This window comes from Rhyacophila brunnea, unplaced genomic scaffold (assembly GCF_057557595.1).
Source record: "Rhyacophila brunnea isolate RB1 unplaced genomic scaffold, BYU_Rbru_1.0 scaffold_10, whole genome shotgun sequence".
NCBI lineage: Eukaryota > Metazoa > Arthropoda > Insecta > Trichoptera > Rhyacophilidae > Rhyacophila > Rhyacophila brunnea.
In genome coordinates this window covers 41,080,962-41,102,187 of record NW_028232752.1, presented here as the reverse complement: position 1 = coordinate 41,102,187, position 21,226 = coordinate 41,080,962, and the positions used below count along the sequence as shown (strand labels likewise).

General features: G+C 33.7%; 1 protein-coding gene across 1 annotated transcript; it reads right to left on the bottom strand.

The window, feature by feature from the left end:
- Positions 1–5,719: 5,719 nt before the first annotated feature.
- On the bottom strand, positions 5,720–13,036 carry LOC147079200 (uncharacterized). Its single transcript, XM_085954110.1, has 3 exons — positions 12,764–13,036; positions 8,163–8,423; positions 5,720–6,276 (listed from the first exon to the last, which is right to left on the bottom strand). Exons 1-3 carry the CDS (start codon positions 12,962–12,964, stop codon positions 5,800–5,802), a joined length of 939 nt encoding a protein of 312 aa, XP_085810236.1. The 5' UTR covers positions 12,965–13,036; the 3' UTR covers positions 5,720–5,799.
- Positions 13,037–21,226: the final 8,190 nt, after the last annotated feature.

The following is a 21,226-nucleotide window of genomic DNA, read 5'->3' as shown; positions in this document are numbered from 1 at the left end:
CCAACTCTTGCGCCTCCCGCCATGTCAGACCTGCAGCACGTAGGTCGCTTTTGTAGCACCGCTACAGGGTGAGGGAGAGCCGGCCATGGCAACGGAACCCTTGAGGCTGTGCCATAAGGGTATGACGTGTCACACTCTTTGGCGGCATCAGGAACACTTGCCCTAGCCACGTAAAGGTCGTAAAGCGTCTCTTCATGATTACCTTAATCACTGATGGCTGCCGTGTCAATAAGCTAAAATAAAATCTTAGTGTATCGTGCACTAATACGTATCTGAAACGTCGAACTTCTCAGAAGGTAAATTAAATATGTCTATTTATTCTATTTCTTAAAAAAGTTTTTAAACAGTTAAAATGATTTAATATCAATAAAGAAAAATAAATGTCACGGTTTATGGCTTTACGCTCGAACAATGAATGCGTCAGCCAAAATAAATATGAACCATTCTAAAAACAGATGACGGACGCATGGTCACTTTGTTAATAGTGAAAAGCAGTTTGTTTATTTCTTAAATTTCACATTATTATTAATTTAAGTGAAATTATAAAATAAACTAACATTGCGTGGGTAATATTTATATTGTAAATCAGCGTTCCTTCGAACTCAGATTTATTTCTGATGTATTTATATGTCATTAAAAGTATGTTTTTCTTATATTATCGTTCTTATTTATTATTCAGCTACGACCTACTACTCATGTAGTGCTGCTGTGTTTTTTTGAATTTTGATTTATTATATTGAATGTATTTGAGTGGTTTAGAAATAAATGCGGGAGTTGGTATTTTTGTAAAAGTTTGGCGATTCATTAAATCTTAAATGTGAAATTGTTAAAAATTAACTCGCCAACATTGTTATAAAACAGAAACTGGCGTTTTTGTTTCTAGAGTCCTAATGTCGTGCGCCGATCATAAAGTGTGTAAAAATGCTACACAAAACGCTACCACAGGACATTGGAGTACCGTTTAAGAAGTATACAATGGCCTCATTATAATCATGTGCAAACTGAAAATCCATTTGGATCGCAATCGCTTTGCCCTCGGAGTATTGATCATAATACTGCTACATGTTCTACTTCGCGAAGTGAGTGATACACATATGAATAACAATGAAAAGTTGAGTGATGTCTTCAAAAATGCTGGCAGTGCGTAGCACTTGGATGGTTAAGAGGAGCCGCCGCTGATTATTACTATATGTGTTCCTGGTTAGAAGTCCAACTGAAGAGTGTTTTTTTTTTTTTATATTACTGCAGTGTTGCCATATTTTCAAAGTGGAACGTCTCCTTTTTTTAGACAAAAATTCAAATAGAAGGTGATTAACGTCTCATCTTTTAGACAAAAGTTCAAAAGTTAGGTATTTTAGTCCTCCCGAACAGCTTTAGCGCTATTTTTTATCTATTTTTCCGAATTTTCAAAATTATAGTATTTTAGGCGTACTATACCTGTTTTATATCGTACATAGTACGCGGGCCAAAACTATAGTACAAATACTATAATATAGTACGGTTGGCATCACTGAGTGTGCCATTTTTTGATGATTATGGTACGAAGCACTGTTTATGGCTTAATAATGATGTTTATTTAATAATTTATTATATTAGAGATCGTATTAGAGCACGTGCATGGATTTACTGGCAGCTATGTATTTTAAACTATCGTGACAATAACACGTAAAAATTCGGACTGTCTCTCTCAATCTCATTCTCTAAGAGTAAGCGAGACGCGATGTTGTCATTTTATGGTATGTCCCTACTATTTGACAGGAAGTGAAAATCGGCTAGCCTCACAATTCGTTCGTAGTTCGTTTTTTTGCCAACAGGTTCGCCACTGCGACTGCTGGATGAAGGCCCCACTAAACTAATTCCATCCCTCTGGTAATATACTAATTGCGGAAACCAGCCGAGGTAAAATTTTGATTGAAGCCAATTTCACACTTCTAATATCAATTATTATTCTTCTTCCTCGATTGAGAAATGTGGTGATAAAAATAGCTTTAGTGAACACGTTGTGATTTATTCAATAGGTGCATTTCTGATTTATTTCAACTCCTAAGCAGAGCATTTTAAAGCACACAGGGAAGTTTCCTTAACACCTTTTTGGAGAAAACAGGTAGAAAACTACGGCGCCGTCAACGCATATAATTTTTATTAGATTAAAATCCAACACTATGTCATTAGGACGCCAAGCTGTCCACAAGACCTAGTGAGATGGGCTGACGATAGCCAGCTGGCTCTGCTAGTTATAGGTACCTAATCCTTCAGTGATACCCCTAGGCGAAGTGCTGCCCTTGCAGAATTAGAATGCCGCCCCCGTTCATATAAAATTATAGTAAGTATAAAATTGTTTATTCGTTAGGTGCCTACTTACTTACTTACCTACCTATTTTTAAATCAATTTTTATCAATCTTAATCAGACAAATCCACCAAAAATCTCTAAATTGATATACACAACATCTACCTACTGATAATTAGAACATGTATACGAAACCAACAGCTCTCAAACTGTGGTTTTAGGTATGTGGAGGTCGGTGGCAGGTTTGGGAGTTAACGCTGATTAAATTAGCCGGTACGATAAACCACATTACAATATATTATAACGATACAATAATAGGTATGTTGGCAAGATTGTATATGCTTCGATTATTTTTTAAACAATGATGTTAATGAAGCATGAAGCAATAACATCGTCTGATTCGTGGAAAACCTTTAGTGCTCTCAAAAGTAGTCATATTTGTTTTCGTTTTACTCGCCGCCATTTATAATGTACCTCCCATATGCAACGCATGACCTATCTATCTCTACGGGACGTCACTGTAACGAATTCTATATGGTAAGAGGTACAATGATGGGCCAGTTAAGCGAATGGTTTGCTTTGATCGGTCAGAACAAGCTTATTAATACGGTTTTATTGAAATGCATTTTTTTTCGTGTTTACAAAGCATGTATATTGATATATATGTGTACATATTTTATAACACAAAATATGGTTATTACAAAAAATATAAAAGAAAAAAAAATCGCAAAAAGTATAGTGATGGACCACACTCAGATAGTGATCGGCCACTTTCCAGACAGTGATGGGCCACCCGCCTTTTTCTGAATAAATTAAACAACTAAGGCCTACTTTTCAATAAAATATTGAATCAAAGTGTCTAATATTATGATATAATCAACAAACATACTTCTTTATCTCACCGTTGATGTAATAAAAGAGGATAGAGTGACAGAGAGTGGATTCTAAGGTCTTAGAAAATTATTGACCTGTCTGTTGAATACTTCATCACCTGAGTCACTAAATAAAACATCAATCTCAATTGGGACATGGACCTGCTGAGGTTTTGGAACGAAATTTGGAATGGAAGCTATCTTTATACACTGAACATTCTAATTTATTAAGATATTTTATTATTATTTCACAAATCGCACAATGATTTTGGCCGCCATTTTTAAAACTTTATTATTTTTGATTGCCTCTACTTTCAATTTCCTCATTAAAATGTGCTGTTTTTGTCTTTATTTTTTTATCTTCCTCTGCACTTTTCATGCTTTCCATTTTTTGGTCTTAAATATATCTATATTTTTGCAAAGTGATGGCGAATGGAACTCTTTGTAAAAAATGTTTATCGTTTATTTTTGGTATCTGAGGCCATGACAAGGTTTGAATTAGAACTGTAGATATTATATTTACCATATTTTCATTTATTTCTTCCATGCGTTCAGTATCTATTGCCATGTTGCATTCTCTCTCGGCACTGACACATTATATACATTTAATTGGGTTATATTTTCTATGCTCTAGCTGTTGTCAGATAATGACTTAATTTGATTAAATTTTTCCGCAATCGATAAGTATGGTATAAAAAATGTTTTATCTATTTGCCTCCGCTAGTATTTTGAATATTTTTAAGGTTTTCTTCTGTTTAATTGCCCACTACATTGTACAATCTTTAAGGATGAAAACAGCATTTTGGGATATTTTGCAGCTTTAACTGGAGGGAAAACAGTTATATCTATAGGCTGAAGAATCCTAGGTGCATTAGGATTATAGTGCTATAAGATGTATTTCAAATAAAATTTTAGACAAAGCTCACTAACTTGGTAGATAAGATTCGATAATTAATATAGGAAACTCTGTACCCACAGTAACCAGATTCGGATAGAAAATATTTCCAATGTATTGATATCGATCGTGGCACTCCGATTTTTTTGTTGCAACTTCACATAGTGATTCCCCATTTTTATAAAAGTATGCAACAGCATCATCTATAGTTTTAACATCATATTTTAAACTTAAATTATTCAATATTTTGATATTCGGAAAGAAATGGGAAGTTAAATGTTTCTAAATACAGTGATGGGCCAGTACAAATTCAGTTATCGGCCACGTGGCCAACGACTGTTTAAAATAAAAAAAAACATAAAAATAAAAATGGTAGGTAATATAGTGCATTATAAATATTGTATTTAGCATAAAAAAGTTAACTAAAAGTAAGAAACCATTTTTTCAATCATGGGCCAGCCCGGCCCATCTTACAACTGGTACATATATTTAGTGCAGTAAATGGCCACCCAGCTAGATGTTTCATTTTAATTTAAAATAGTCGTAGACTTAACATAATCATATGTTTGAATATCCAGCATAACGATTATTAAATAAAAAGTATACTAATTATTAGTAATATAGTTAAAGAGATCTTACCTTCCAAAGTATGTTATTTCCTTAACAAAAAGTTAAGCAATTGTCAGACAAAATGCAAAACGTGTGACTTGGTATACAAAATGGTCACTTATATGGTCAGTCCTGCTACCTATATAGGAAATAATGTGCTAGAACCGAAGTATATGATGTTGTGAGTCACATATAGGAACAAATACCCATAACTTAGGTTTTTAAATACTTACCTATTTTTTGTGTTTTACTGCTGAGTGGCCCATCACTGGAGGGTGGCCCACGATTGAACCTCTTACCCTATTATATAATTATATGGAAAGCTAATTATTACTAGTAAGATTGCTAATGGGTGTTCTCAGGAAATACACATTAAATTATTAAATACACTATTTTCTAATTTATTAGCAGGATGACCTATTCCTACACCCTGGGTGCGCCACTGCAGTACGATACCTATTTAGAAGATTAACTGAAACTGCAGACCTCAATGCTGCAACCAAATATTCAATTTCTTTCTAACAAAAATCAGACATAACACAATCATTAAAAGGCTGTTAAAGTTTAAAATTAACGAAGAGTCTTCATTTCATTGTTTTCTTTCATTTACAAAATAATGTAGGTGATTACATACAATTTAACGTAATGAATGTTTCTTGAGTGCGGCCTTATTTGATTTCAGATAAATGCATGCAGTTTTACGACATAAAAAGGTTCGCCACCTCTGGTATAGCGTATACTGACGTATATTGATGTGAGGCAGGTAGCGTGCCTACCTAGAATACTAGATCCACCCGACTAGCTTGTCATTGTACTTATGACCTGTAATAATGTATGGAAATACTAATATGATTATAATTAGTTTTGATACCCCTTTGATCATTATATAGATAAAATAATTATGAAGAAACCTTATTAGACTTGTATTATTATGTTACCAAAATATGCATTTTTGTTTTATGTACTGTAGTACCTATTGGCGATCTTGTACGGTAACCAAAAGTGACATCACCGGAACGGACGGAATTTATTAACATCGTAATGCGAGGGTTTTTGAAATGCGCTGAGAAATACAATAATTTATTAGGCACGTTAAATGTGACTTTTTTGTTGTTGATAATAATTTTATAAATATTTAAATGCTTATGGGGTAAACAGTTTTAATCGTTGTAAACATTTTGAGAGGATGAACTAGTTCAGTCGGTGCAACCTTTGTAGCTGGTTCAATTGGTTCGAACGGTTTCAGATGGCTTATATGGACGTGTAGATTAACCATTATAGATAGTTCCGGCGATGTGTGACTTTCGAATGATTCAGGCGATGTGTAATTTTCGAATGATTCAGGCGATGTGTAACTTTCGAATGATTCAGGCGATGTGTAACTTTGGAATGATTCTGTCGACGTACTTGTTTCAACTGGCTTAGTCGGTGTAACCATTTCTGTTGCCTCAGTTGGTGCAACCATTTCTGTCGATTTGATTGAAGTTTCGATGCACATTTCTATTTTTTTGTTGATTTCTTTTGATTTTTCAGAAGCATGCTCTACAGAAGAAGAAGCGCACGTCGTTATACTATTTACGAAGTATATCCGATTAATATGGGCGCTGTCAACCTAAAAGGAAATAGATGATTGTGTTATTAAATTACAGTTAGGTAGTTACCTTCAGGTAGAAGGAAGAGTTGAGTAAATATACTATGAAGAACACAGTTTCTTGATAGTTGATACGAAAAGTCATGATGCCAAGAAGTGGCCGTGGTTCCCACTCTTCACCTTTGTAATATTGTACCTACCTACGCGATGGAAACTGTGCGCGCACCATGGATTCATCGGGATAATATGATAGACGCAGTTTATTTCATAATTAATCTACCTGAGGCAATAGTATACAATATATATGCCATGGTGCCAGCTACGGAAGTGGTCGTGGATCCTACGCCACCTCTTTCTTATCTTGGTAATTTAAAGGCAATGCGTTTGCGCACGTACTTTTGTAAAGTGGCCGCCACCTAGCCTTGCCATTTGGAATAGATTTTTTTGAATTAAAACGTCAGTAACCAATCAAGTGTCTGGCTTTTACTAATATGTACAATAATTATACGGTTGCGTATACACACAAATCCTTGTCACTCTGTACAATGGCAAGGTTACGTGGAGGATACTCTACGTGTACTATTATGATCTACACACGTTAACTGCACACATTTTTGGTGACAGCAGGTAGGATAAAAACATGGCAAACCTGTAATATTTCTCAGGTTGACGTGGAAAAGGATCAGTAGGATCCATAAGAGACGGGTTATATGGACGGCGAGAGAGATAGAGCCGAGCTGCGGAGAAGGCTGTTTCCAGATTGCAAAATACATGCGCATACGCGACCCCATGTTGAGATAGAGATAGTGACGTCACACGGCGACCTGGAGCCGAGTTATTTCTATCCTTTTCTTCAACTGAAGCAACATTTGGCCGGATAACGCTTCGAGACCGACGAAGAGGTGAGAACATTTTTGAGGACGGCGGCAGCGGAGTTCTTCGACAAGGGAATCAAGGACCCAGTACCACCGCGGTACTGTTCGGTTATACGGAATATAGCGGAAAACGCATTTAAAAAATAGCCGATAAACTGGATTATTTGTTAGTTTGGGTTAGTTTAGGTTAGGTTAGGTTAGGTTAGTTTGGGTTAGGTTAGGTTAGGTTAGGTTTGGTTAGGTTACCCTAACAAATAATCCAGTTTATCGGCTATTTTCAAAATGCGTGTTCCGCTGTATTCCGTATAACCGAACAGTAGTACCAAAATGGAGCTTTTATGCTATTTTTTGAATAATAAAATGCCTAATTCTTGTCAAATTTGGGATCACAGAGATTATCAATATATTTTTTATTGTAAATATTTCACTATAATAATGTCGACATAAATTTTACTAATGGTTTTATAAATGCTTTTAAAAATTAATAAATATAAAAAATCTTAACACCACTTCACATGGACTTACTGAAATATGACTATATTCTAAAACATTAGAGCGAGAGGTTTGTTTAAAAGAATACTATTTTATGTAATAAAAATACTTTATGCAGTCATCAAATGTTTAAAATAAATATAAAGGATAATAAGGCTTGAAAATTCTGTAAATAGATTATCTACAACGTTTAAGGAATATGTGGGCCGTTATTAAGTCCACGTATATAGTACGTAGGTATTTTTTTATACCTACCACCCGGTCTACGAAGGCACCCTGTCGGCATTGAACAAGCTATTGAAAAAGTATAATTTACACAAGATGTAATTTATTATTACTCGTTGACGATATTATGACTGTTTGATTTAGTCAGTCAAATTTCCATCGAATATATTTCATGGGTACGTAACCCGAAGCTTTCAAATTAATGAAGGAATATGAATATTAACACTTGAGAGTAGTTTTATGCTTCGTGGTGATGACCATTTTATTGGTTTTAACTGGAAATGCTGGAATTGATTTTATTGAAAAACTACTTACAATTGGTTTCGCCCGAGATCTACTTGTTGCAAGTAAACTTTCTCCTTTCGCCAACATATGCTTCTTGCAAGAATTACCAGTAAAATAACCTCCACAATTACTAGATTCGGACAAAATTTGGTTCGCCATCTTGTTAGATTGAAAATGATGATCATATAAACGATATTGGATTGAGTTTCCTTTGGCTACTGTTGGATGTACGCAGCTGTCATATTTATTATTAGTGGATTTGGTAATATCGTCAATATATATTTTGTGATTCTGAAATTAAAAATACATAAATTTAATTACGCCTAAAGATAGAAACTGCAACGGAATCCTGAGAACACTCTACTTAATTCAGAATATTACACGAAACGCTTGATTTCCAACCTTGGGGACCCCACATCGGAATCCTTTTAAAAAATTAAAAAATATAAGTGAAGAAATCCGGTAGATACCTAAGTAGTACTCGTTAAGGAAGAAAATGTCTTTTCCACCAAACGATTCTAGTACACTGCTCTCCATAACTTCATATTAGGTGGTTAGAATAGAAACGCCTCTTTAATTTCATGCCCACGATGGCTGCGCGGTAACGTGTCGGCCTACAATGTTGTGGGTCCCGGTTTTGAATGCCGGGTCTGGTAAAAAAAATCACGTGTTGTTTTTTTCAATATATGTTTGGACCCAGAGTCTGTACCTACCTAATAGTTTGAGCAATTGACTTAACACCCATGTCTCGTAAAAACAAAAAGCTGTAATACAACCTCCACTCACGATAAACTGGTGGAATGGAAACGTGGAAGATGTTAAAGCTTAATCAAATTTATAAGATTGGTGCAGAGTCATCAGTGGAGAATTACAGACACAGACCGGTGGCTGTTCTCTCTGCACCTTCTTTAGATGGCCATGCACAACATGATTACTTCAGTCGAGGGAAACAAACCCGACAGTATTCACCGATTATAATTCCGTGTAATTATAGTACCCGTGCTCACGTATGGCTGCGAGACGTGGACCCTCAACACGAGAGATGTCCAAAGGCTAAGAGTCGCACAGCGAGGCATGGAGAGGTGTATGTTGGGCATCACGCGAAAGGACCGTAAGATAAACTAATGGGTTAGGAAGCAGACAGGAGTACGCGATGTAATAGATGTTGCCAAACAGCTGAAATGGAGATGGGCGGGACACATTGCTCGCCGAAAGGACGGCCGCTGGACAAATGCCGTCATCCAGTGGTACCCAAGGGGCACGAAACGGCCACAGGGTCGCCCTTAAAACCGATAGATTGACGAACTGGTAAAGTTCGGCGGAAATACGTGGCAGCGAATGACACAGGACCGAGAGAATTGGAAGAAGCTTGGGGAGGCCTTCATCCAGCAGTGGATTGACCCCGGCTGATGATGACGATGATGATAATATGTCGTCAGAACTAGCTAGAGGCCATCAGGTAAACTGTTCCTACAATGACTTACGGCATCCTGATGGAAAAACTCCAACTAATTGGATTGTCGGATCGATTTTTGAAACTAATAACAATAACTATTCGAGAATTGTTTTGAAATAAAATTGTCAACAATACACGTGTCGTGGCGTCTCTCGTGGTGCAGTGCGTAAGGTACTGACCTTCCATCCGGGAGTTCTGGGTTCGATCCCGATGAAGACACGCTATAATTATGTGATTTTCTCAAAGCCTGGGTGTTTGTGATAGTTCAAATTAAGACAACCACCTTGTACGAAAAAGCAAGGACATGGCTATTTAATAATTAAAAAAAAATACACTTGTCGTACCTACTGCCGCTATCAGTCACAAAGACATTTAAAACATTTTCTGGTATCCCCACAGGGCAAACACATGGGGACATTGATGGTCTCGATTTATATAGTATGTGGAATTAAAAATGTTATGTTTTGTCGTTCACTTTGGAAGATTGTCGTCAGCTTCAATTTGATATAGATTAGATTGGGGCAGACGTGATAAACTGGACTTATATATTGATAAATGTAATATCTTGTGTACTAAGGTGAATGGTATCAAGCTATCCAGTATTCGATGCATGGCAGAGTTCTCTCACGAATATCATCTGTAAGGGATCTAGGTTATACGTTTGACAGTGATGAGTAAACTAACGTTTAGTGGCGCTACAAATGTTGAGCGTCGACTTAAGCACTAGTACCCGGGATTTTCGGATCTTAATTAATTCCTTAGTTCGAAGCAGGGTCTATTGTTTGGGCCCCGTATCATTTGAAATATGGTCATGTGGTGTTTTTTTGAAACTCCTTTACTTGAGGCTGTGTGGATCATATTATCTGTTGTTTTATCCGACTCACTTTCTCTTAGGTATGCTTACATACTGTAGTCATGTAGTGAGTAGTTCGAGTATGAAGGGATTAATATTTAGCTACGTTTTTTTCACACTGTGTAAATGAGAACTATGCCATTCTTGGTAGTGTTGACTCGCGTGTCCCTGATAACTGTATTACAAATCACGAACATCAGTTATTTGATCTCCCAAGGTGCAGAACTAACCTGCTATTCGTAATGCCAATTAATTAGGCGGACAATATCTATGTTCAACCATATCACTTCGGTTATCGATAATATATTCTACTTGCATGTGGATGAGTTTAGAGGTGGACGTTGTTCTATAAATTCTAAATGTATATAAGGGTAAAAGAGGTCTAAGGGTATACATATTTAGCTCATTCGGTGTATTTCCATATAATTTATATTTTTTGAATAATATTTCTTTGTTTTTTTCAGATAATGTTGTGAACGTCTTAAATTTATACTTTGTATAGATATTATTCTGTATTACGAGTACATATCTATAAAAAATAATTTAAATTTGACATCGAAATGGAAGGTTTCGATAATAATAATAATTGGTATCGGACATCGTATTGATATAACGTATCGAATGAAAGTATCGATAGCGACATTTAGGTAGGTACCTATCGGTGCTTTTTGTGGAGTAATAATCACCATTCACTCGTTATACTATAGTCATGTTGATGGCTTTTTAGCAACATTTTAAGCTTACATAATACGTTAGAAATAAAACGTTTTGTAAATAACGATGAGCTAAATTCACCCCATTTTAGGTATATTATTTATATTTCGTTATGCTTAAAAATAGTTTTGATCGTAAAAATAATTACTAATGATCTATTATTATGTCGATTTTGATGATTTATTATACGCTTATCGAGTGTATCGAGTATATTGATAAGGTAGGGGGTTTTTTTTACAAATACTTCAACAACTTACCTATTCATAATTATATGTTTGTTATATTTTTTTATTGACATAATAGGTAGGTAATAAAGTTTTTACCTACTGTATTGTATTGATTTGTTATATAAGTTAGAGTTAATAGTATTCGTTATCATTGTGTAGGTATTTGCCTTTTGGTGTGTGTACACAGTGCATGAAGATGCCGAAAGGCGAAACCCGGGTCGCAAAAAACGACTCAAATGGAATTGTACAAAACCTTTGGTCAATAATTTTAATTTTAAATAATCATTACGTACCTATCTAAAAACAATAATTTAAATTAAAAAATAATCCTACAGTTCATTGAAAGTCCCATTTTTATTAGTGTATCGTATTTTGTAGATATTTCTTGAGCATCTTTTATTTTTATGTATTTTTTTAAATTGAAAAAATCGAGTTTTCTAAAAACCATAAAAATGTGTATATCTTGCACATCTTTGCAAGTCATGTTTATATCGTTATGAACTTTCGTGTTGCGACCGCATCAAAATTCACTTCGATATAATATACTTACTGACTCGTATGAAAATAATTACAAGATAAAAAGAACTTTTTATATACTTACAACGTTTTTAAATTTTCCATTGAATCATAAATAAACTTGACTTGACTAGCTTAAACGATCAAAAAATTTGTACTTGATAGAAATACTGAATAATGAAATGTCATTTCATATTGATTTCCATAGTAACGCACGTATATATTATTTAATAATTTAGTTGCTAGGACCCCCTAGCAACCAATAATGATATCGAAATAACTTTTCATCCAAATAGAATTAATTAAAAATTAATTCAATTCTACTTAAAAATGGCTAAAAGTATTAAAAAATTGCATTGGCATCGTGTTCTGATATATTCTAAAAGTTTCAAAGTCTAGCTAGTCGGGAATTTAGTTAAAAATCGATTGTAAGATTTGTACCGGACAAACAACCACCGGACAAATAAGAATACGATCTAAGAAAACCGTTGTAAAATCAAGTTCATTTTCAAGAATAATCTATGTTTTTTCTTTAAACTGAAATGATATATATAGGTAAGATTAAACTATAAACCGTTATGGTACCTTCGAAAGACCTTATCAAACTACATTTTAATGATTAAAATTAGGTAGACACTAATAAAAATCGGACTTTGAATGAACGAACAATTTAATATCGATCCTTTTCAATTGTAGGATTGTTATTTCATTAAAAAATAAGCAAAACTTTTTTAAAGATTCGAAATACCTACGTAATACGTATTGATTATTTAATATGAAATGTATCAATTTATTGAAATGATTTTTTTGTTGCTAAAAGCATCAATCTCACTCTTAACGGATAAAATAATAAAATCATTCTTACGGCTGTACACTTTTCGGCATCTTCTCCTTTGGAAGAAGCTAACTCAATTAAATTTGTGAGTCTGTTGCGTCCTTCGTTAATTGCGTCTGTTACTTTCTGACGATTTCTCTCAATGATCTCAGATCTGCTATTTGTGAACTTTACAAAATCTGTATAGGCCTTTCTTGATGCACTGGCATGGTTCCTAATGCTGTGTAACATGGTTGCAACTGCATTGTTTAATCCGGAATCGAAAAAAAACTTTTGGTATTTTTGCGGTGGTTGGTTTTCCGCAGTCACCTTAAAATAAATAAATGCGTAAATACATATATACCTACTCACTATGTACTCACCACTAGGGAATCCAATCCCGGGCAAACATTTTGATCCCGGGATTTCGGGATTATAATTTGACGATCCCGGGATTGGCATTTTCGATAGTTTATATTAATATGTACAAATAGCATTGATAAAACGGTCAAAAATGTCCAGTACATATAATAAGATTCATAAACAACATTCAGAGATTCTAACAATAATTGCTATTCACTCGTGGACGTGTTTGTATTGAAATTCAATGAGAAAATTAAAATATACATTTATAAAAAATAGCTGTCTGGACAGTGTTGCCATCTTTTTCTATGCTGATTATTAATAGTACAAAGAGGTACAAATTATAGTATTTCTGAAAAATATATAGTACTTGACGGCGCCGTAATTTTTTACTTGTTTCCAGTACAACTATTTCTCCAAAAAGGTTTTATGAAAACTTCCCTGTGTGAAGTTTGAAATACATAGGACCGGGAAGAGTAAAATTATGTTGGGGAAGCATTTATCTAGTAGTGTATTGATCCAGGCTGATGACGATAATGATTTAAATGTATAATATGATGTATCTATAGTCTAAGATATATATTATATCATCAATTATTGTTAAATGGATTTTAAATATTTTTATGTTATATTAACGAAGTATTTAATTAAATTTAAATAAATATCATTAGTTTAAAAAATAGTCAATTGTTAACAGCCATAAAAAATGGAATATTATGTATTATGGTGGTCCCATATAGCAATATCACATTTTTTTTATAAATATACCAATTTGTAGGACCGGGAATAATGGAATCGGCTTAAGGAGGACTTCATTATTAGCAATAGACTTATTAAAGCTGATAATCATATAATATCTGAGTATATTATATCACTAATTGTTTAATGGCTTTTAAATATTTTGAGTTGTATTAGGTTATTATATTTTAAGTATTATTTTTCATAGGTTCAAAAACAATAATCAATTGTATGATAATTATATGACATATTGACATTTATGTAGATAATTGATTTTGATGAATATTTTTTAATATAAGTATTATTAAAAATGTGTCTTCGGAAAATTCCCTGCTCCAGAATCCTGCCGCCTGAGTGCTGTGCACCCCCAACATCCTCACTTGGTTCGCCCCTACCTAATCGTACCGTATCATATTATACTACCAGCACTCGAAATGGATAATTTTACGAACTGGAGCTCTCGACAAGTTTCCAAAAATATTAACATATTTATCTAATTTTACGTATATTTTATAACAATAAGGTTGTTTGATTTTATGTTATATGGCCAAGCTAGCGCAGACGGTCAAAATATTTTTTCCACGAGAGGTAGCGATAATAATATAGGAGATTTAACGAACCAGAACTACTTTCCGGTATGCTCCTGTCCAGACCTGTCGAGACCTGATACTAGTTAAAATTAGTTTTTTTTTGTTTTTGTTTTAACACTGCATAGGTATTGTTATTCAATCTCTATAGGCTGCAACAAAATTGATAAATAGTAATAGTGTAACTTAAATCGAAAACAAATATTTTAGGTACTTACCTACAAACGAAGTTTGTAGTAAATAAATTTAATTATTATACATTATGGATGGCAAAGAAAGAAGTGGCGCGTGTGGTAGGTTTGGCTCGCGAATGATTTTCGACGGCCCGGTAAAAAATTATATATTGCTCCCCATATATTTTAAATATTGTAAACTTTATAAGAAATCTAGTATTACCTATTTATATATAATTATTCTAGTTATTGCAGGTAAGTATATATATATTATCCACATTTAATGTTTTTTGTAAGCAGTTGAATACTCGTAGAAGTTGTGGTGAACATATGCTCCACCTGGAATGAGTATGAGGTATAGCTAGGAATATACAGATAGGAAAAAAGTTTGTAATTTTTTTATTTTGAATAAGGTTACTAACTCTAAACATGCAAGATTTCACAGAACAAATGTTAAAACCAATGACATCCCTTGAGACTAAGCAGGTCATGCGCTGCCTAGTCTCACTCAAAATTTTTTTGCTCGTTTTTTATCGTAGAGGGCCTCAAAATCACTCATTGTGTCGTGCCTTTACGTCGTTAAAAGCGCCACTGACATTTATCTTAAAAGTATTGAGTAATTAGCAAAAAATACGATAAAAAAATCTCTAGATAAGGGGCAAGCGGGTGCAACGTAATGTAGAATGATAGGTTGGCTTTCAATAATTTTATTATTTCACTGCGATGGATTGGAAAAAACGATAACACTGGTCACTGAATAATAATTAATATTAGGTAGTAATGCTCAAGTCATTAAACCTATAAATTTAACGATAGTGTATATTTTAATTACCAACCTGAACGGCAACGATGAAAATGAAAACGTACAGAATTCGTACGAGTTCCATTTTAAATTCATTTGTGATAACATATACCTACGTACTGAGTAATTATTAAAAAATAAGAGGAAACAACGATTGATTAATATACTGAAAAGAATCGCTAGAATATGATGGTTTTCAATTTTTCAGAGATGGATTGGAAAAAGCTTCATAATATACCTATATCAATATAAATGGATATAATGGATAAAAATAAATAGCTTAATATAATATTTTCGCATACCTTACCTACCACAGATATTTGATATACAAATCCTACATTCGAGCTTGAAGATACAAAAAATGGAGTATAAGAATAGTAGATAAATGACACTTGCACATTGTAACCGATTGCTTCCGCACACTCGGAATGGCATCTTTTGTTGATATCTTATTACGATTGATACTTGATGGTTGATGATTATTATAAAATAAGCCAATAGCGAAGTTTGCTTATCGAAGGAAGGTAGGCGATGGACGAGGAAAACAATCCTAAGACATTCATATTAACGAGACTTGAATTTTAATTTTGTTTTATCTTCTGTACCTACATAAAATATTGTATTTAATTTTTAATTTTTTTGCCAAGGTTTGATTTATGGCTGTGCCGCAGACGAAGTCGAGCTTAGATGTGCGAGCCGGCTAACAGTGCATTGAAATACATGTTGTCGATGTGAGAGGAAACATCCAGATTTAGTCAACTAGGTCCCGCTGTCTTGGAAGTCAGCGAATTATCATCACGCGGAGCAAATAGGTACAACTAGCTTTGGCAACTTAGCTGGTGATAGTTGGCGGCCCCGTATTGCACCCGTATACTCTAAGCCGCCTCGCACATCTCACTTGTATTTCAATGCAATGTTAGCCGGCTCGCACATTTAAATTCGACTTCTTCTGCAGCACAGGAGTTTAGATATGCGAGCCGACTAACGTAGAGAATGAATATCGACGAAGAGTAAGAATACCACAGCAGTGTAATAATGACTGTTTAATAAAAATATAATATTGTATTTGAAAATAAATTGACTACTTACATCAATGCGGTATTTGGCTTAAAAAATCAGGTACAACCCTGCCTTAACGATATTATGGAAAACGTACACTTCGAAAGCAAAATATTATATAATAAAATAAATTACCTGGTGCATACTGTTTTCATAATAATTCTCAAAATGTATAGTTAATGAGTTCTTATTCAATGTAAAGTAATTTAAATTCAAGTAAACGAATGATAAATATTATACAATATGAAATGTCGCTATTCACATACCTAATATTATAATTTTACTGCACAACAGAGGTATTATTAGTGGCGTGAAAACTAATAATGTAGAGGTCCGACTGTCCGACGCACTGATTTAAACTACTTGATTTTGAGGTCTCCTAAGATAAAAAATAGCAATGAGCTGATTTTAAAATTTGAAATTCAAAAGCTATACTTATATTTAATAAAAATAATTTGTCTACCATACTTCTACAGCCAGTGGATATATTATTAAATATATTTTATATTTTATCATTATACACCACACTGTAGGTATTACTGGCAGCGGATGATTATCTCGCTAGCTTGCAATTAATGTCTATTGTTCTATTTGTAACTTGGAAAGGTTTTCATTCAGCAGTGGATTGATCCAGGCGAATGGTGATTACGATAAATTGCGATATATCTTTTTAATATTTTCAGGTGATAGGTATTAGAAAGTTACTTATAAAAAGTAAAATTGTCAGTTTGACATTTATTTTTCGCTTATTTGTCACTTATGCGAGAATAGGTTTATTTTTGCGATATTCAGATTCCGATTTCGACGAAGCTTGAACCCAATCGATTATCAAAGGCTAACAACTATTTCTCGTAAAATGCTTTTTTTAGTTTAACTCTTATTCTGTGACCGTGTGACGGGCCATTAGGCGCGTACTGACTGAGCGAACAGCCTCGCGTAGTCGCGAGGCAGCTTCGCCATAGATAATATACGTAAAAACCTCGCGAGGCAAAATGCTCAGTCAGTCAATACGCGACTCGCCCAAGGTGCACGCGCCACCACGCCCGAGCGTTGCCGCGAACGATCCAATCGTTGTCGGTTTATCGATGCTCAAAGGTGCTGCGCGCGGCCGGCTCGCGTGACGTTTATTTTGTTGTGAGAGTTGCCTCGCGCAGCGATTTTTGCCAAGAAACTGTCCGAGGCAGCCTCGGGAGGCTGCTCGCACAGTCAGTACGTGGCTATTGGTCATATTATGCTTGAAGCGAAAACGATAATTTATTTTAAAATCATGAATCATTATGAAAGTCATGAAAAGCTAGTCTCACAAATATAATAACATGTACTATAACATAATTATTCTTATTATAGGTACCTAGTATCATTGCTATATTTATGATTTTATTTTATGATAATATTAATAAACTGACAAAATACCTACGTAATATTATTATAATATATATTATGTAGGTATTATTACAATTCTCTATACTTAACGTTATTAATGCCTAGTAATTAGTTAAAACATTTTTTTCGACCATGTCCGATCCTAATAATATGATCATGATGCCACACCAGTTTCCTATAGTTATATGTCTTAGATCCTGGCAGCACTAATGCAAAAATATATGAGAAGTGCATTTTTAACCTGCTTTCGAATCGCCGTTGGGTACCTATTACTTTTTTTTCATAAAATCATAAAATAATTTCATAGAATATAATATTTTTATTCAGAACAATACTAAGTCCTGTAAATATGGCTTCCTAGGACTTTTTTTCGGTTACCCTTCATAGCATATCTACCTTTTTACAGACACCCTTCGCCACTGTAGTGTAACCACTCTAATAAGGTGCTCAATAAAAAATATTATTTTTATTTTTTTGTTCATATGGTCAGTAGGTAGTGTGGTTAGTTTTCTCACCTTTTTGAATTTGATAATTCGGGATAACGAACAATAGTAGATGGATGAAACAACGAACAATGAATCCTAATGAATTTGAATTTACATGCGCCTGTCAATTACCTACGTGGTAGCAGCCATAATTTATTCTGGATCGGAACCGTTTCGTCATGTCAAGCCTATCAGGCACCATTAGCGAGGGGTGCAAGATCATAAGATTAGTAAATGCGCTCCCTAAAGACATATACATTTTCAGTGATGTACTCGTCAGCATTTTGTTTTTGAAACTTTATTTTTCTGTACTTATAAAATTGAATGTTTTTTGTTTTGAAAATTTTATTTTTCTGTATTAAATTGTACTTAAGTATGTTTTGATTTAATTTTTTTCTTTTATTATTATATTCTATATTCTCTTCATCTCTATTGTGAGGGTTATATTTGTTATAATGTAAATCTCATGTTGTGTTCGTCTCGAATTTAGATTTGTCCACAATGTTTTGTATTCTTAAATAAATAAATAAAAAATGAATACTGCATCTATTTTTTTGTTTTTTTATACTGCTTTGACACTATTTCTTTGATTTTAAATGTCGGCTTGTGAACGTCTTAAATTTGTAATTTGTAAAGTTTACTATGTGAACTATATAAATTTAAATCAAAACTAGCAAAATTTATTTACTGGGTATAAACAGATTCCATAACTGTATATTTCGTTACAATACTGATACTTTCATGAAGAAGGTGGTACCTATTTTCTATGATAAAAGAAGTTTTTTTCAATATTATAATACAGTGATACGTTGAGTGACAACCTTATAATATTATAATGGAGTATAATAGTGTAGTACCTACATATATAATATTAAAATTGCGATACGTATAGATCTACAATATAATTTTAACACATTAACTTATTTTCATATATTAAAACGGATGGCAAGAAAAAATGGCACAATATAGTGCGATTGTAGCGATTTCGCAAAATGTTATTGATGAGTAAAGACCGGATTACTTATATGCATTTGCATATTTCGCCCATTCTCATCGGTTATTGCATATTTCACCTAAAACCTAGTGATGATGCATATTTTCGCTATATTTAATATTTCTAGGCCATCGAAGGTGGAGTAAATGACTTCGATAGTGCAGAGGCTATGGCAGTTTGTCATTCGAAGGAAGCATTTAACGATTCTAGTAAGTATTTTAAAAAAAACATAGCTGTGATTAGCACTCATTTTTCCCACATACTTACCTGCGAGTAGGGAATCCAATCCCGAGCCAAAATTCTGATCCCGGGATTTCGGGATTACAACTGGTCCCGGAATTGGCATTTTTTCCATTGTTAATATAAATTTTTTATATTTACAAATATCATTGATATAATCGATCAAAAATAAATCTAGTATAATTTATACAATTTAAGACATTTATTGTTAATATTGTATACGTTCAATCTTGGAAATACACAATTTTAATGGAGTAAATAATATTGTAATTTAAATAATAATGTGAATTTAATAGGAGATTGCTGTTTCTGATAGTAGAGACTTAATGAATGGATTATTGAAATTTAAAATATTAAAGCAAATAATCATGGCGTACTTATGGCCTTTTCGCTTCATAAATCTAATTAGTCAGACAAATATGAAACTGCCGTAAAACATATGATATCATGGTGGAATTACTTTGTTAAAAGTGCAAAGCATTGTTTTTTCCAATCTTTCCATTTTTAATAATTCACGTGAAAAAATAAAATGAATCGGCAACCTACACATGGGTATAAATCAAACTTCATTCAAACTCAGTTTATTTATAATGTACTTAGTTATTTTTTATTACAAGTATTTTTTCTGTTATATTTTCGCGTTTATTTTATTTTCCATAAAAATTGATAAAAAAAATCAATCCCGAAATCCCGGGATTATGTTTATCTAGCCCGGGATTCATAGGTATCGAAAATAGCTCGGGATCCCGGGATTGGAATCCCTACCTGCGAGTATTAAAAAGCTTGAAACCCAAGGTTTGGCGTTGACTGAATATATTCAGTTAATGAATAAAATCCGCCAAATGAACTCCGCATTGCCAGAGGTATTACCGCGTAAACTTAGAGAACAGTTTGAACACATGTTGAACAATAACCCAGGCTTTGAACCTTTGTGTCAAATGGATACTTTTATTAATGTTTGCCAGTAACAATACGTGCTAATATAGCACCCAACTTCAAATAGGTACTGCCCAGTTACCTCAGTGGATGTGAAACGGTCCTTTTCAACTTTACATATTTTTAATATTTTGAGTGACCGAAGACACAATCTTACTACCGAACATTTGGAACAGTATCTGATTGTTAACGTTTACAAGAGTAACAAAATGTTAAATAATAATTGTTAATTGACAATTAATAATAATTATCTTCGATTTGATTTTGACATAAAAAAACTAAAAATTAGTATCTTTTTATTATTTATGTTGCATATTTTGACACTTTTCATGCATATTTAAGCATTTTTCATGCTTATCTTCATACATATTTCAAGCTTTTTTGTTGCATGTCATTCGGTTTCTAGGTGATGAGGAAATAGAAGAATTGAAAATATATTTTTGTGGGTAGCCTGCGAAAAAGGCGACAGGCTAGACGGCTGTTTCATATTGCAGTCAAACAATATTATCGTGAAAGGAATTTGCACTGCAGACAGCTTTTTTTATGATCCACGAAACAAATGCGCGAGAAAAATATCACTTTTTAATTTATATCAGCTATTTTATTCGGTTTCCTATTTTGGTTTTCCTGGGCCTTCTTGCGGCACAAATAATAACAATACATATTATATTGGAATACTGACCTCTTTAAGACCAAATTAAGACTTTTAGAGAAAGTGATGCATTATGATGTAGTACATAGTAAGAATAGCATG